This window comes from Ambystoma mexicanum, chromosome 4q (assembly GCF_040938575.1).
Source record: "Ambystoma mexicanum isolate Mex_15411 chromosome 4q, UKY_AmexF1_1, whole genome shotgun sequence".
Classification (NCBI taxonomy): Eukaryota; Metazoa; Chordata; class Amphibia; order Caudata; family Ambystomatidae; genus Ambystoma; species Ambystoma mexicanum.
In genome coordinates, this window is record NC_090928.1 from 1,018,377,342 (window position 1) to 1,018,396,132 (window position 18,791).

Consider the following 18,791-nt stretch of genomic DNA (forward strand, 5'->3'; position numbering starts at 1 on the left):
CCATAAGTTTTTTAGGTCGGTCAGGACGGAGTTGTTTTTAAACAAGGCATTAATGACTTGTGATGAAACAGGCAAGTTGCGGGGCACCTTCTTTGATGACTGTTGCCGGGCATGGGTCACCTTGGCATATTGAAGGTTTAAGGATTGAGATGATATGCATGACTTCTGGGTTAGAGACCTCGGTAAATTCGAATTGTGGCAGTCCACTGTTGGCTGGGACATTCGGGAGCTTAGTAGTGTGTCCGGTTGGACAGACTACATTTTTTTTAGCTGCAATTTTTGACAGAAGTAGTATGATTTTGTCTAGGAGAGCATTCTGGATGTTCGAGCACCAGTTAGCATCTTTGTTACAACTTTCTACTTGGGGGACTGGCGATTCTAAGTCTCTGAGGATTGAAAAGAGTTCCTTGGTTTTTTAATTGGTCTTGGCAATTATTTTGTTGTATAGTGTACCTTTTGTCAAGAGGACCTCTTGTTTGTACTCATTGGCAACTCAATTTTATTTAGTTCATTAGGATGCTTTTTCCAATGTGATTCAGCTTTTCTTTTGGCCTTCTTTAATTCTTTTAAGGTAGGGGTGAACCACCTTTTTAAGTGTGCAAGTTGTTTAGCTTTGCAAATGGAAATAGGAGCTAGTTTGTCGATTGCTGCAAGTACCGTTTCATTTTACTCTTTAGTCATTAGAGTGGGGTTGTTCTTTTCACAATTTTCGGGGGCTAGTATGAGTTGCAAGAGTGGTGGTAGACTATTGGCTGTAATATTTCATTGGTTTATTGATGGGGCAGCCGGTGCACTTGAGGGTGGTTATATGGGCCTGACTTAGTATCGATACTAAACATTATGAGGTGGTGATCCCACCATGGACAGGCAGAGTTCGAAGTGATGGCTGACATGCAGTTCAGATCTGCAACCCAGTCAAGGATGCAGCCTTTTATGATATGATATGATATGATATGGTATTTGTAACGCGCCTTTACACAGGTGTTTCAAGGCGCGACGAGGCAGGGAGGGGAGGAACAAGGGGAGACAGACAACGATCCTACTAGGCCAGGTGTCATTCAGATCGCGCAAGTGCAGGGGTGGGGGAGGGGGGAAAAGTGCAAGGGGAAGGGGGGGGAAGTGCAGTACAAGGTAAGTGGCGTAAAGTAATAATTAAATAGGGCCAGCTGGTGGCAAGTGCAAGGTAAGTGCAGAACAAGTGCTGGGGAAGGGGGGGGCTGTAGGGATACAGAGACAGTCCCGCAGTGCAGAGGGGTTCCAGGGCATCAGTGCAAGTGGAGAGTGGCTGGGCCCAGGGCTGAGGCCGTTTAGAGAGGTCCAGTTGCAGGATCAGTGCAGTTTCAGTGAAGAATATTAGCTGTTCAGCAGGGGAGAGGGAGAGAGAAAGCAGAAGCAAAGAGGAAGGTTTTGAGGTGCTTCCGGAACCGGAGATGGTTCTCCTCGAGTTTCAGGGAGGCAGGAAGGCTGTTCCAGAGGGAAGCCCCTGCCGCGGAGAGAGATCTACCCCCAGCTCGTTGCTTCGAGAAGCGGCTGACCCTGAGGGAGTTGGAGGCGGATGAGCGAAGGGCTCGGGAAGGAAGATATTTGGGAAGAGAGAGTTGAAGGTATTTAGGACCCAGGCCCCAGAAGGCCTTGTGGACAATGCAGAGGGTTTTGAACTTTATCCTCGCAGCCACTGGGAGCCAGTGTAGAGATTTCAGTCCTGGAGAGATACGATCCCTGGGCTTGAGGCCAAGGACAATTCTCGCAGTTCTGTTCTGGATGAGTTGCAGAGGGCGGAGAGTGGAGGCAGGCAGATTAAGATAGAGGCTGTTACAGTAATCCAGCTTCGAGAGAACCAGGGCTCGGGAGACAGTGAGCTTCTGGGGGAAGGAGAGGAATGGAAGAATACCTCTGAGGAGGTGCAGCTGGTAGTGTGACCTCTTGGCGACGTCAGAATTATGAGGAGAGAAGGAGAGTGTGGAGTCGAAGATGACCCCAAGGTTTTTTGCCTTGCAGGTAGGAGCAGGGAGGGGGCCAAGGGAGGCAGGCCAGAGAGCTGCAGGGAAGGAGGGAGTGGGAGTACCGATGAGTAGAATCTCAGTCTTACTGGCATTAAGGCAGAGGTCATTGGCGGCACACCATTCTTGGATAGCAGACAGACAGTCAGAGATGAGGGAAGGAGAGGGGGAGGCTGAGGGTAGCCTGAAAATGAGCTGGGTATCGTCCGCATAGCACTGGAAATTAGGGCAGAGAGCGGCGATGCGGTGGGCAAGGAGTGCCAGATACTGGTTGAACAGCCAGGAAGAGAGATTAGATCCCTGGGGGACACCACAGGTGGAGAAAAAGATGTCGGAGAGGAAGGACCCCAGTTGGACCTGGGAGGGTCGATTTGAAAGGAAAGAGGTCAGCCACGCCAGAGCCTGACCAGTGATACCCAGGTTTTCCCAGAGACGGTTGAGCAGGATGGCATGGTTGACAGTGTCAAAGGCAGAGGAGAGATCGAGCAGAAAGAGAACACACTGAGTGTTGGAGTCGAGGTTCAAGAGCAGGTCTTCACGGATGTTCAGGAGAGCAGTTTCCGTGCTTCTGGCAACTCTGAAGCCAGATTGATGGTCATGAAGACTACCAACAGATTCAGCATGGAGGTTAAGCTGGGAGATGGCCAGTTTCTCCAGGAGCTTACCCAGGAAGGGAGTGATGGAGATAGGGCGATAGTTAGCCGGGCAGGAGGGGTCGGAAGAGGGTTTCTTGAGAAGAGGGTGCACAAGGGAGTGCTTGAGGGGGGAAGGGAAGACTCCAGAGGCGAAGGAGTGGTTGCAAAAGTCAGCAAGGGTTCTGGATACGGTGTGAGAAACCTGGTGCTGACATAGTATTGACAAGGGATAATGCATTTTTGTCTAGTGGGTCATGGGGACCTAAGTTGAAGTCACCAATGATATTGGTTTGGGATTTTGGTTTGGAGTTGGAGGAGAGGAGTTGGGTTACATTGTTTTCGAAGGCGAGTACAGGTCCTGGGGGTCTGTAGTTCAAGTGGATATACAAAGTAGTAGTGGATTACAGAGCCATTTTTACTGAGAGTAGTTCCCCCGAAGGGAAGGGTGTATTAGGTATTTCTCTCATATTGAGGGTATTTCTTGCTACACTAGCTACACCTCTGCCCTTAGCAATGGGTCTGTCCTCAAGGTTCACAGTATGGTCCTTGGCCACCTATGCAGCAGATATAAAGCTTATGTAGTTGCTCTGATTAGTATGATTAATCCATAAAGCCTGTGCTTGGGGTTTTTCCTTGCCTCATTCGACCCTGGCTCAGGGATCACCTTAGTGTTATCTTAGGGTGTGGTTTGTCAATTGTTTTTGTTTCCCTCTTTTAGTATTCTTAGCTGCCTGTAATCTTTACCCTTCCTTTGGCCATTTGTTCCACTTAATGCATCTTGTGTGTCGACCGTGGGTTTAAAAAACCCAAGCCTCTATTTGTTAAATCTGGAGGAAGGACCACTGCAGCGACAGATTTCACAAAGTCACAGTTTCTCCATGGGCATTGCTGGGGATTCTACTCCGTTAGAGCTAGAGACACAGATGGGGACAGGAGCAGGTTTTACTGGAGAAGTTTAGCTCTCTTGTGCAATCACTCTCTACCTGCGTCCACGTCTCCTAGGGGACATCTGATATACACACTCATGAAAAGGTGTATGTTCTAGTGAGTGTAAAAGGTTTCTTTGAGGATTCCTTTAAGGTGAAAGTAAAGTAAATGGTGAAACCGTGCTGCAGGTGAACTGACTTTGCTTACCTAACTTCTCTGTGGGACACAAAGACACTCAATCATTTTCTCTATTCTGATCTTGCATGATACAGTTTGAGTACCCCATAAGATATGATGGCTTGTGGCAATACGTGGGGACCCTGTATTCCTTTGTTGCATGATACAGTACCTCCTATGTATAGAGTATCACTAAGTATGTGGGTATCCCTCTCCGTCGGAGTCCCTTCCATTGCCTAGGAGCCACTACATGTCCATCAATGGATGCCATAGCATAACAGTCCTCACTGCTGAGCATCATTGAAATGGCACCACCTCAGAACAAGGCCCTGGTTTTTCAGAAGCTCATAGACCACAAGTGTGCCAGCTGATAAGTGGAAAAATCTACAGTAGTTATAGCAATCCCATAAATTCTACGAAAACAGCTTATTATACTGCAGCAATAACTAAAGTTGCAAGCAAAAGAAAAGCTCAGCTCCACACAGTACAACACTGCTGGAACCCCTTCCTACATCCCCATCACCACAATCGGTAACTCATGCAACACCATAAACACATTTCTTGATACAATCTCAAAAATCACATCACACGTTGGCTGCAATGCCACCCTCAAACCAGTTCCCCCATAAAGCCCCAATCAAGGAAGGTGGGTGAATGGTGAAAAATCATTGCCATCTTAACCACTGAACCCGCTAACATTATCTGGTCCCTAAACCCACCACATACATGGAAAAAGTCCTCCCAGCATCCGGTATATAATCCACCCAGGTCCCCTTAAAGGCAGATCCCTAAATTTGTATTCAGTAGAAAATGTAGAACTCCGGGAAACACACCCTGACAGTCACACCCTGACTCTAGAAACCTCTCATATATACTTAGAACTGTATACTTTTAAATTGTTGATTGGTTTGTTTTTTGTTCTATACAAAGACCCCTTAAGATGCCACTCCAGATGTTATCAAAGAATGCCTCCGGTTGTGTGAGGATGGTGACCCAGTATCTAATTTGTTTATTGTATGGTTCATCGAGGGGGCCCTCACTCAGAATTACTTCCAGTTCATGGAGGCAATTTATAAGCAAATGAAAGCACTGTTATGGATGCAACTAAGGAGTCGAACAAATTTGGCTAATTATTATGGTGAATTTTCAGAGGTTTGTTACTTAAGCTGTTTCAAACCCATTTATAAATAACATCACGATCTGAATGTGCTATTTTGATGGTATTATTTGTGTTTGGAAAGGTCCCATGTGTGAAGTGCTTTTGGGGAGTGGATTAACAAGAGCAGATTCTTTCGATCCACTGACTATGAGATTGATTTCCTGAATATTACTTTTTTTCCAGAAGAAAAGAGATTATGAGTCAAGCCTCATCCTAAAGAGACAGATAGAAATGCATTTTCAGAGTCACCTTGGCAAACATATATAAACATATATACGTGAAATCTTTAAGATTGAAAAGAAAAAGAAGTACAAATGAAGCCTATGAATTTGAAGCAAATTATTTATGTAACAAACTAGAAAAAAGGGGTTACAAAATTGTTAAAAGAGCAATCAAAAGAGCCCTTCACTAATAGCAGAGAGACTCTCTTTGAACTGTGAAAAACCTGAGGGTGTTTCACTACTCAAGCCCTGGCAATCCCTTATTCAGGTCGCCAAGGAAGGGCCATTGCTATTGTATTCGGACCCTGGGGGTGGACAAGCGAGGGAGGATCACCTGGGTAGGGTGTCCTTGGGCAGAGTGGAAGAAACACCAGAAGTCAAGAGATGGTACCCCCATTTCCTGACAATTGTTTACGCCATATTCCCTCTACCTTTATGGGATACTCCAACTCCCATAATTCACCACCTTTCTGTGTCAGCCCAAATTCTGAGACGAGGAAGTGGAAGACTGAGATTAGGAAGATTACCCCTAGTAATGTGCAATGGTCCTGTCCTGGTAATGAGGCCAGGCAGGGTCATGCACTCAGTCATAATCACACACACCTGAAACGCATTGACGGCTACCTAGAGTATAAGAGGTAGAGCCAGAGTCACACAGTGAGTGAGTTGGAGCCCAAGAAGGCATACGAGTTGGAGGTTGAGCAGGCAGGTGAACTGGGTCGCCTAGGTACCCTGAAAGCTGTCAGCGGAGAACAAAGCACTGAGATGCTGAGGGCCTGAGAGGTGAAAAGGCTACAGAAGGCGTGTTGAGGGAACCGTGTCTCCAAGGAGCCAGAAGGGGGTTGCTCGGGGAAACAAACTCCAAAGATGAAGCCCGGTACAGGTGCTCATTCCCCTGGGCATGTGAGAAGGCCCAGGAGTGTCAGAGGGGCAGCACAGAAGACCCTGACCTCGGCACACATGAAGCGATAAAGAGAAACGCAGCCAGTGAGTTCCAAGCAGAAGGGAGCCCGGTTTGTGAAAGGCACAAGGTGCAAATGAAATACAATGTTGGGAAGTGAGGACCAGCACATGGCCAGAGATGCAAGGAAGATGAAAGCTTCAATTGCCCATTGTTGACAGAGTGTGATCAGAAACAAAGTGACAGCGTGGCCGCATGTACCTTTACATGAGCAAAGAGAGACGTTTTGAGATAGAAAATTACAGAGGGCTTGAAGCGCAAGTGAAAGTGAAATAAGAACTCTTATATTTGTGGAATTAAGAAAAGGGTCTGGGACCCACAAGGAGAATTAAGAAGAGGGTCTGGGACCCAGAGAGTGAAGATTGTGAAAGACAGTGCCAAAGGCACAACCAAGTAAAGATTGTGAAAGACAGTGCTGAGGGCACGACCAAGTGAAATATAAAGAGGAGCATGAACTATATATAAGAACTTAGTAACAGAGTGGTCCTGTACAGGGCGGAGCAGGATACAGTGCATTTGCAAAAGTCTGTTACTGTAGTATTGAATTAAGTTGCCAAAGGCACAATTGTATGAAAGCCTCACTGGCAGAGTGGTCCGACAAAGGGCTAATGAATGTTGTGTGTTTTCGAAAGTCTGTCATGTAAACCATTGAAGGATTGTTGAACTGTTGGGAAAGAGAACCCCAGTGTGAAACCAGTGTTGAACTGTTGGAGAAGGGTACCCCCATTGTGAACCTTTTTGTTGATGCCAAATCAGGTGAGGGAAGACTGAGCAAACTGCATGCTGGTGAACTGTGTCAATTCTGAACCAGACAAGGGAAGCCTGGAAGAACTGCCCCTCATTGAACTGTGTGAACTAGCCACCCTAGCTAATTAACTTTTATTACAAAAGCTTGGGGAAGGGAGTCTTATTTAACCCCATTGCCATCCTCATGTTATTTGACTCACTCTTTTGTTTTGACCTAACCCCGTACACGTTATCATTGTAGAATTAAGTGAGGGCAAGATTAGGTTTGACACAGACAGCTTTTTTATTTTGACAGACTGACTTTGACATCCTCTAGTTTAATTTGATGGTCGAGACTACTCCCATTATAGAGATGGGGCCAGATAGGAAGTCTCCAACCCCTGTTAAAGTTAAATAAAGGTTTTTGGACAATGTTCATTTGTGTTTGTCTGCCTTCTGAAACCCTGCCTACCTCACAGAACCTAAACGAAGAACAGCACAGGACGATAGGATTGTGTGTGGTTTTGTTTTATAAAATCAAGGGCATTATCAATAAAAATCGGAAAAGTATTTTCAGAAGACTATGAAGAGATTTGATCACCCCATTTTTTCTTTTATAAAAATAAAATGTATCAGAGATATGGAAATGTGCAATACCATTAAAGCCAATATTGCCAGACAAACCAGTATTGGTGAAGCATGGGGACTATTGCCCATAACTGGAAACTTTCCATGCAGTACACGTGGTGTATGTCTCACCTTACATGCACATTTTTGGATATTGATATTGGATTTCCCAAAAGATGTACACAAACGAAATGTATGAATTGTGATTCCAGACATGCAGTGTATATCATTGCATGCCCGTGTGGCAAGAGATAGATGTCAAAAACGATAAGGAAGGCAAAAACGACAAAAATGGAGCACAGAAGTTGGTTGAAGAACGAAGTAGAAAATAGCCTTTAGTAAAACATGTTTTGGCCATGAACCATTCATTTGATGATTTTGAATGGACAGTGGTTCAGAAGATTGGGGATGTGCTTTTGAAAAGAGAACACGAATGCATTTCTCTGACAAAGAGTTGGCAAAACAGGCCGAATGAGGGTATTGAATGGAACAATATCATTTAGAACCATTTGCCTACATGCTTTGGTTATATGGCGTACTTAGACATTTAAGATATGCAATCACGCCTTCCAAAACGGTGCTTGGAATATGCCACCTACATTGGTCTACATGAGTAGCCTTTCAGCTCTTTCTAAGGAGTTCTGAAATACATGGCACTGAAGACATGAGACACTGCACTGGTGTGAAATGCTCTTCTGGTTGGCTCCATCCTTTGCAACCATGGTAAGAATTAAGAGAATCTTTGAAGGGGAAGCATAAGCCTTCCATATATATTTGTGTAGTCTGTTCCTGTATTCCACATTAATTAATTTGGGAACTCTTTGGACTCATTTACATTTTGTCTACATGTACATAGTTTACACTAATGCTCTCTTTTTATAATGATGTGCTTGTAGGTACCTACACAGGATGATGACCGTTATACAGAAATGGTGGCGAGGGTTTCTAGCAAGAAAAGTCTTCAGACACATAGTGAAGGTAAGGTTGAATTCGAAATGTAGCTCAATTTCATCTGCCTTTCGTTGTCGTTTACTACCAAACTATTTGGGACATTGGGCCTCATTACGAGGTAGGAGGCAGCCATGGTGCTACTATAACCATGGCTACCCCTTTACCGCATTCCGGGTCCGAGTTCTCGAAATAGGGACTTACAGGGTCATTCCAACCTTGGAGGACCCGGTAAGTCCCCATTCTGAGAACCATTCCCCATTCCCATTCGAGCCCCCATAGGGCTCAATGGCAATGGGGATGGAGCTAATAATGGGCCTGCTAATAGCGGGCCCGTTGTTGGCTCCCTGTCCCTTAGCGGCTCTCGCTAAGGGTTCCTGGTAAAACCAGGCGCCCATAGCGGGACCCGCTAAGGGACCTCGGAATATGGAGGTAAGGGATTACCGGCACCGGCACCCTTACCGGTGCCAGTAATCCCTTACCTCCTACCTCTTAATGAGGCCCATTGTGTTGCATGAATTTAAAGAAAAATAAATCAAAGATCACACAATTAATGCCTTCAATGAACATTTTGTTTTCTGTCAAATGGTGACACTTTCTTCTCCAATGAGCCTTTTAATATTTGTTTGGGAGGTGGCGGTTTCTATATCCATACATTAAATCACAAGTGGTCAGAGTACACCGTGACACTAAATCGCAGCAGGTATGTTTCATAGCTGGACAATGGCAGCCTCCACCAAGAGGAAAAAAGAAAGGTAGGGCACTACCCAATAAGGCCTATTCTTTGTTTTTTTTTCTTTTGCCATGCAGGAAATCGCAGTTGGTCAAATCCCCTTAGTACAGCAGGCATGCATCATTGGTGGGCAATGCCAACCTGTACAGCATATTCGTACCCAGGGTTGACTAACAAGTAGGACCTGAAGCTAATGTAGTTGAACACATGGCAGTGACATTAACATCTGTAAATGCCAACACAGTGCTGCTGAGTGGGCATTTACAGATGTTGGGTGGGCCTTGCCTGCTCAGGCCCTACCCTGTCTACGGCTCTGCTCTAAAGGGGGCTTCATTATGAGTTTGGTGGTAACGGTAAAGCAGGTAATATTTCCAAATACTGCCTGCTGTCACTGCCCACCAAATTATGAGATGGCAATACCACATGCAGTAAATACGGCCAGAATATTCATATGCTGCACAAACTGCCTTAACGTTTCACTGCACGAAATGCCTTAAATATTTACCTCCTCTCAAACGGTGGAGATGGAGGTACACATTTTAAAAACGTCACAGTATCGACCGCTACTGTATCTACTTTCTTTTGTATCCAGTAAAAATAGAGCCAACAAAAATGTAGTCTGTGAAAAAGTCGTGGTGGAAATACCTCTGCAGTGAAAAACATGCCAAGCAAAATGTAGTCAATAAATGCTGGTGAAAAGTTGCCAAAAATGTAGTGCTGCTAGGGTCATTGTTAGGGTTAAGGAGGGTTTAGTTAGCTTGTGCTTGCCTGGATTAGCGTCAGGATAGGGGTTGGGGTAAGGATAGGGGTTTGAGTAAAGAAGATTGGGTTTGGTTAGTCATTAGGGTAGATTAAGTGTCAGGGTTATTGTTAGGGCACGGGTTATTGTAAGGCTTGGGCTAATAAAGTAATGGTTTTGTTAATGTAAAAGAAAGCAATAGGGAGGTGGGAGAGGGCTGGCGATGTTGGCGTGTGAAAGTGGTTAGGTAAAGTGGGTAAACCTAGTGGTTATGGTAAAGTAAGCATTAGGGTAAGTGGTACGGTTGCCATTTGGGTAAGGCTCCAGAGTTAGTATTAGTGCAAAGGTTTGGATTGGGGCCAAGTCTATGTACTTTTTGGCAAGCTAGTGATAGGGTTGAAGATAGGTTCACTGTTCATTTTCAGTTTATTTTGGATTGAGTAACTTGAAAAAAATGCTTTAGCGTGCTGAAGGGTTGGTGTTTTGTAAGAGTTCAGGGTAGAATAAGGGTTGTAATTGAAGTTAGGGGAAGGTTTAGGAATGGAGTGAGGGTGATTGTGCAGGCTGTGCTAGAGGTTTGGGTCATATTTGGGGTTACAGCCTTGTACTTGTGTGTATCCAAAAATAGCTTTTTTTGGCGACCTTATTGCTGGCAACATTTTCACACTTTCGATAGCTTGTATTGAATGACAACATTTTCACATGGTTACGTTTTCGTGGGGTCATTTTCACAGAGAACCCTTCCTTTCCATCCTCACAATGTGGAGGAAATAGATTTATATAAAACAAAAAAAGAAAAATAATGCATGCGTATTTCCAGAAATACTTCAAGCTTCATTTTAGAAAATCTGCATTGTTTACTGCCAACCTGGAATTTTAGAAACAACACATATGGTAACAGTAATTACTGCATGTGGTATTTTCTATTAGAAATATGCCAAAGGCTCTCTTAGGCCAAACAGAGGACACAAAAGGAAGCTCGGGAAAGAGCTCAACAAGGGTAATTTGTTATGGTATGAGTGCTCTCATATACAAGTAATTAATTTCCCTGTTTAGGTATATACATTTACGCAGAATGGTTCGGGCCGGAGCAGACTATTCCCACTGATTTCACTGCTAAGGAGGCGGGGCTGTGAGGAGCCGTTCGGCTTGGACACTGACATTTGTAACATCATTCACCAGAGCCCAGAGGCCTAAAAAACACCCACGGATAACTCAGGTGAAGTTGGCCCATACCGGGCTGTTCGTCTGGAAGGCGGGTAAGAGGTATTGATTGGCAAGCAAGTCCTGCAGCAGTGTTTTCTGCCAGATCCACAGTACAGGCTATTAAAGGAGCCCAGCAAATGGGGGATCCGACTAGGTGGTTGCCATTGAATACTGTCAGGAATGGTGCTACTAACAACCACTACAGTCATGTACCGGTAAGGAGCTTGTAGGGGGCAGGCTGGTTGTTTATGGGATAGCTCATGTGATAATCCCCAAGCACTTTATGCACTATTCTCTGCAATACTCATACGCGTATACTCCCAACTCTCCCCTACAGCTACAGCTCCAGGACCTTGAACAGACCCTATCACATTATATTTGAGTCATTGGCAAAATACTCACACTTTCTAGTCCCCTCAAGCCCTGAAGATTTGCTCTCCTCTTTAATTATTTCTTCTTCTCCTCTGTGCTACTTCCACCAATTTTCTCCGCTGATTGGTGACTGAGGGTGTTTGGATCATATTCTGGTCACCTTTGAACCATTTGTGAAGGCAATATTTGTCCAGATGGGGAAATGGAAAGCTAACTCCACTGTCGAGGGGGCACACGGAAAGAGAGGCAAGTGAACTAAACCTCCACAAACCAAACATATCCAGTCATTCCTGAACTCCTATCTAAAAGAAATAAGTGGCAAATATGTTGAATGTAAGTGTCCCTAGAAACGCACCCCCCTTAGTGAGAGGCAATAATGGACACACCCCAGAAGGGGAATGAGGCCAGGACCAAGTGCGGGTGAGATCAAAAAGAGCTTTATATAATTCAATATAGGGCATGCAAAGGGCTCTGCAAACTCCGAGAGCGCTCTGTCTGACAATAGCAAAGACAGTCAGTTATATTACAAATACACGTCATGCATGAGTTAAGCTATAGGGCCACAGAGTCTTAGGGATTGGGTGGTGATGGCTAGGTGGTATACAATGTATACAGTTGCTTCTCCAGGATTGGCAGACGTTGGTGCTGCGCCACGTGGGGTGGGAGGTCAGCTGGGCTCATCGGGGTGTAGCGCCGGGCCGGACATGCCTTGTAACAACGATTGATAACTAAACTAACATTTGCCCTTTTGGCCACACATTCCCACCCATTCGTCACACTTCATGTGTCCTGTTGATTTGCAACTCTTGTAAGCGCGGACCTTAGATCAATACATGGCCAGGAACATTGATATGTGATCTGGAGTGTCTCACTACATCAGTTTGGGAGATACCTTAGGTTCATACAATCAGGTCTCATGGGCGTAGTCAGGGGCATGGGCGGGGGTGCTTAACTAACCATCCTTGGCAATTTCGGTGAGGGATGGTATTACGATCTGTTGGTACACGTGTGGGCGCCCCCTTTCTAGGGTCATTAACTCGGGGTCGATGGAGGTACTACTGACCCGTGGGGGCATGTGACTGGTGCCTGAAAGGCGGTGGGATTTAGGACCTGGTAGCTCGTAAGTCATGGAGTCAGGCTGTGGCAGCCTCTGACACGGGGAGGGTGGAGGATGCTTGAAACGGGTCCAGCAGGATCGGGAGGGAAGGCAGGGCTATGCTGTTTGAACACTGTCTATCTCGAGAGGGCCTGTGCAGGAGGAGGGGGAAATGGCCTTGCAGCTCCATGCGTGGCATCTTGCACAAGGTGGTTTACTGACGTATGGGTGAGGGGCGACTAACAACACATGGGGTTTCAAAACGCACTCATATGTATTTGCATTAACATGGCATACTAGCTGGGGATCATACTTTTTTACATAGCATTTCACATCTACAGTTGACATACGAACATGAGGTAGTGTCAGGCAGGTGCGTATAAAGAGTGTATAAAGAGAGTAAAACAGGTTATTATTCACTGTTATCAGCTATCCAGTTCTTGTACATCTCTTCACTATATACAATATCGATTACACATTTTTCTCTTTACCCATTCTCCTTTACATTAGCAGCGAACTTTAGTCAACAAGGCACATATTACATAAATGGTTTCTACATGTTGCAAGGGTTTTCGGGGTGGGTATGGGTGCGAGGCGCCACACCGTCTATAGTTGGGGGGCTTGGTGCAGGGGTCAGGGCCTGCAGGGTTTGGGCTGGTCTCAGTTGCATCCTAATGTTCCTGTTCATGGCTGGGGCAGTGATGTACTGCGGAAGGTTAACAGCTACAGTGTTTTATTTTGTTGTCTGCTCGCGTCTGGTGACTCGTGAGAACGTGTTCTCAGCGGATCTGCCAGGCAGTGGGAGGTGGGGGAAGTGTGGGCCTCTGTGAGCGTGGTCAAGTGGGGGTCACTCTGCAGCGTTCAGTGTCTCTGCCTTGGGTTAGATATGCACATTTCTAGCATGATGGGGATGGCTTAATACAAGATGGCGTCTATGCTCTGCCACATAATGTGGTGGTGCAGCCCCACGTGTCGGCCTGCAGCCGCCCTGCCGCCTGGGCCCGGGAGGTCGGGGGGCTGCCGACGAGTCATGGGTCTTAACCAGGGTGGGACATGTAGTGGGAGGGGGGGGTCCTATTGACCTACCCTTCCCTACCCCCCTTTCGTTACTTAAGTAACAAATACCTTAGCTCCCCCAGTCGTTCACTCTCTTTCTCAGCTAACACTGCCTCTTCCCAGGCCTTTGTTCCTTTTATTGGCAACTAGGCTCTGCACACCCCCCGGATGCTTTCCCCCCCTTCTAGCATACTCATCAGGGGTGCAAGTCATATATATACATCCCATATCTCCATCCAGGTCCACCCCTACCTCCGTGTACCACTCTAGCTCCCGGGGCTCCTTTATTGTGGTATGATATAACCTGTCCACTATATCCCCGTCATAATATTTGGGCACCATTCTATACTTGGATTCTGAAGCCTCTCCAGTTTGTATGTGTGCTTCCTGTTGCGCCCGTGCCCTTCCTCCGGCGTTGCCCATTGTCACCATCATCATTGCTCCATTGGGGACTGCATTTGCGCAGCATCGAAGACCCAACTGGCACACACCAAAAATCACAAGTAAAAACACGATGAGGGGCATTAGTAGTTTCACAGCGAGCCCCATCCAGGAAGGTACCCAGGAAAAAAGGTTGTCGAACCACATGCTTGGGTCGGTGCCGCCTTCCGTCTTCATTCGTTCCCCTAGGTTGTGGACTGCAGCAATGACGTGTGATAGTGTCTCATTATCAGCATCTTCAGAAGGTACAAAAGTGCAACAGGCACTTCCGATTTTTCGGCAAACACCTCCGTCCATCGCTGTCAACAGTTCTAGGACATACCTGTTTTTCATTGTCTTGAGTCTCAGTGCCCTTAGTTACACTTTGATCACGTTGAAACCCTTCTTCAGTGTTGTTGGCCAATTGAATCAGCTCCCACCGCGTGATCTGCAGCCATTTTGCATTTGCTCGGGCCTGAATGCTTGAATGAGGGAGGCGAAGAAGCTTTCCACTGAGCTGAATAACCTGTACCTGTCTGGGATCTGTGCCAAGAGTTCTGAGGAGGCCTTTGAGATATAGTTTGATGACCTCTGTTTTCTGGACATGATTTCGTCAGCGTTTCCTTCTGATAGGGCGTACAGTGGTGGCTCTTCAGTGGGTGAGGCGTTGGTTGTAGCTTGAGTCGTTTTCTGGCCCCCTTGGCCGAGGTGGCTCTCCGGTATTACCATTAAGGCTGAGTGCAGTGTCGCCAGGGAACACGTGCCCCTGCATGATGGTGGGAGGTGCATGTACGCCCGCTTGCCACAGACCCACTAAGTGTCCATCAGGGCTGCTGTTCCTTTCGTCATGTCTGAGATTATTAGGCTCTTGCTGCAGTTCGTGTTTCTTCCCATGTCGATTTTCCCTTCAAAATCAAGTTCATTTGAGATTTCTTTCTGTAGTTTCAATGCTTTTTCTATAGCGCTCACCCAGGCCAATTTTGCCACATGTTCTGACCACACCACGGCACACGTCTTTGCAATCCATTGTCGTTTTTCGGTTGGCAGCCCTTGCAGTGCTTCAGCTTTGCACGTTACCACATCATCTTTCCATTTGTTTTCTGAAAATAGTGTTCCTTTTATTGCTAAAAATGGTTCTTTTAAGCATACCACTCCCTTTGGTCTTGAGTAGCACGTTTTTTCATTGTGCAGCATTTCAAAAGATACAGTGTGTGCCTGGAAGGTGTTCTTAATTCTGCACAGAGTGAGATGGAGGAGACACTGGGTGTCTGCAAGAGGCAATTCTTGCGGCATTAAAACTTTAGGTGTGCCTGAGGCATGGGGGATCAGGGAGCACACGTAGCAACTTTCATTAGTTGTTTGTTTGGCTGTGGAGCGCATGTGTGCATACCATTTATTCAACTGGTGGGGGTGCCTGGGATCCTCTATCGTGGCAAGTCCCAGGCCATAGTATTTGTCATATCTCTTCCTACCTGTTTCCCTCTTCCTCCTGTTTTTAAGGGATGTTTTAGCATGCTTGGCTGCGTGCAACAGGGACTCCCTCTCCCCGGCCCCCTCCTTCTCCCATTCCTCATACAGAGTAATGAACTTGTTAGCCATTTCAATATTTTCCTTCATTCTCTCTGTGGTGTAGTCTTTTTCTCTGGGAGACTGATTGTCGTTGAGGGCGGGGTAGCAGTGGTGCCATATAACCATGATATAACAGATGGGTGTCGATCATTTAGTTCATGTACACTAAAATTTGTGGTGTGGCTTTGGGGCTTCAAATGGATGGTCGGCTTGTTGTTAGTATTGTTCTGATGTTTTGCCTCGTCTGGATGTGGGACATACCCCCAAACCAGCTGAAAGCCATCCATATTAAATAGTTACCCTCCTTAAAAGGTTTGCTTGCATTTTCCATATTAGTTCCATTACCTCCCCCCTCATTTATCCCAATGCAGATAAATGCTATTATGTAATATGTTGTTAAGCCAAATATCAGTGTAACAAATATAATAGCACATACAGTCAATCCAAATTCGTATGAGTATGTTCGCAAATCAAAAACATTTCTACTCCTAGTGTCCCTATTGCTAATCATTGCAGGCGGCCTGTTCGTTGCCATGGTTACTCCTATATGCTGAAACATAGAAAAAGGTGCATTAAGCATACAGTGCAATTATTTTGTTTTTTTTTCCAGAGAGAGAGAGAGAGAGAGGCAGAGAGAGAAAGAGAAAGAGAAAGAGAGAGAGAGAGAGGTGTAGAGAGATAGATAGAGTGAGGGAGGGAGAGAGAGAGAGAAAGAGAGAGAGATCATTTTATGCTGCTTCACACTTTGTCATAACCCTTATTATAATACAGTTGTCAGTTCAATACATTTCGCATGCTCTTGTTTCTACATTTCTTTTATTCATGCACATTTACTCCGCCTGGGCCCTCTGCACCTTCTACTGACCTCACGCTGTCATAGGCTCTTCGGACGTCTGTTAAATGTATCCAATATCTCAAGCCCTTCACTTTCACCGCTGTGGGGGTGCAAAACACCACCTCGTATGGGCCATGAAATCTTGGAGCATTCCACCTACGCATAAAGCTCCTGACATATATCATTTCTCCTGGTTCCAGCTGACCTGTTGGGCTTTCTTTCTCTGGAGTGTGCGTTTCATTCTCCCCATCACTTATGAATGGTGGTGCAAGTTGTCTCACTATCATTCGTGCTGCCTTAGTAAGTTTGGTCAGGTAGTCCATTATATTCTTCTCCTAGTACAGTTGCACTTCTGTGTGCATCTGAATGTCTACAGAGGGGTGAGTGTGCTGTGTGCATTCGTCTCCCTGTCACGATCTCATGGGGCGACAAATGGTGGTCCTTGCTTGGCTGATTCCTCAGCTCAAAAAGGGCCAAGGGGAGACAGTGCACCCAATTTTTCTTAAGGGTGAAACACAGTTTTGAGAGTCTGCCTTTTAGTAATCCGTTGATCTTTTCTACCATTCCGCTACTTTGCGGGTGATAAATCGAGCACAATTTATGCCTTATTCCTAGCAATGATGTCACTTCTTTAAAGAGATCGTTCACAAAATGTGTGCCGTTGCCAGAGCGAATTACGTCGCAAATTCCCCAGCGGGGGAATACTTCCTGCACGAGAAACTTTGCAGCGCATTTCGCATCTGGGTGGGCACAGGTACCTGCTTTTACCCATCATGAAAAGGGATAAACTACCACCATCATGTACCTCGCTCCGTTGCATCTCTCACCCATATCCGCATAGTCGATATGCAGCTCTCTGAAAGGTCCTATTGGCTTGGGTATCGTTCCCCTTAGTTTTCTCAAAGTCATGCCGGCGTTGTATATTTGACACGTTGTGCATTCCATTGTTTGCTTGGAGAGTTGTTCCTGTAATCCTGGAATAAACCAGTTTTCTTGTATCTCAGCTGCGATGTGCTGCCTTGCGTTGTGTGCTGGGAAGTGTAGCTGCTGGAATGCTACTTCTAATAACTTAGTTGGCATCACTACTTTACCTGTGTTGTTTTGCCGCCATAATAAATCAGTTGCTGACTGGCTGCATCCTCTTTTGGTCCACAACTCTTTTTCGTCCTCAGGTGCCTCTTCCTGCATCTACAGTATTTGAGACACTGGCATGGCATTGTACCCGTCCGGGACACTTTCCTCCGCTTCTCTTCGCATCAAGTACTCACCGGTGTTTTCTTTTCTCAAATAAGACGCCTCGTTGGCAGCCGCGTCTGATGCCGCGTTTCCCAAAGAGACAAAGTCAGGGTTATTGGTATGGGCCTGGCATTTTACTATTGCTATTGTGGTGGGTTCTTTCAATGTGTCTATGAGTTCCCTTAACAGTTCTGCATGTTGTACGGGTGAACCATCTGCCCTGTTGAACCCCCTTCTTCCCCACCTGGCAAGCCCTCCATGTACTGTTGTGGCCATATATGCTGAATCCGTCTAAATCATTACTGCGCATCCTTTTGCTGCTCGTAATTCTTCAATTAATGCTACCAGGTCTGCTGCTTGTGCTGAGAAATGAGCCGGCAGTCGCCGGTGTATTAGGACCTCGTACTCACCTTCTTCCATTCGCACGACTGCCACCCCCACATGTTTTTCTCCAGTTTCTGAATTTATGGAAGCTGACCCATCTATGAAAAATACCTCTCCTTCCGTCAGTGCGTTCTCGCTTACCACAGTTGTGCCATTGTCCTCGCCCTGATATGTTGCGCAATCATGTGCCTGGATATCCTCTACACTGCATGGTTCTGAGATGAATCTTGCGGGGTTAACCACCTTGCATCTTACCACATGTATGTTGGCGCTTGACAGTATTACCTCACACGCGGTGGCTCTCTGTGTGGTTAATGTGCTTTTTGATCACTCGAGTATGGTGAACAATGAATGTTCTACATACAGTGTCAGTGAGCACCCCATTACTATGGTGGCGCTCTTTTCAATAGCGAACGCGGCGGCTGTGAGAGCCTGTTCGCATGCGAAATGTCACTGCATTACGGCGTCCAGTGTCCCACTGTAGTATGCTAGAGGCTTGTGACCTAGTGACGTTTTCTGGGTTAGGACTGCTGTCATGAGTGCCCCCTTGCAGTGCGAGAATAGGTAGAACCCGCGCTCCTAATTGGGGTTGCAAGTACTGGTGCGCTTGAAATTAGCTCTTTGAGTGATGTGAATGCATTGCATGTCTCTGAGTCCCACTGTATTTCTGTTTTTTCCTTTTGTGCCTCTTTGAGTGCCTGGAGCAATGGGTGTGTGTATGCAGCATAGTCTAATATCCAGGCCCGACAATAGTTGCAAATCCC

General features: G+C 46.1%; 1 protein-coding gene across 1 annotated transcript in view; it reads left to right on the forward strand.

Moving 5' to 3' along the window:
- SPATA17 (spermatogenesis associated 17) overlaps nucleotides 1-18,791 on the forward strand; it is a 1,004,194-nt gene that overhangs the window by 84,294 nt on the left and 901,109 nt on the right. Inside the window, exon 3 of the mRNA XM_069608580.1 lies at nucleotides 8,330-8,411. Coding sequence (XP_069464681.1) covers nucleotides 8,330-8,411 — 82 coding nt within the window. The remainder of the gene's footprint in view (nucleotides 1-8,329; nucleotides 8,412-18,791) is intronic.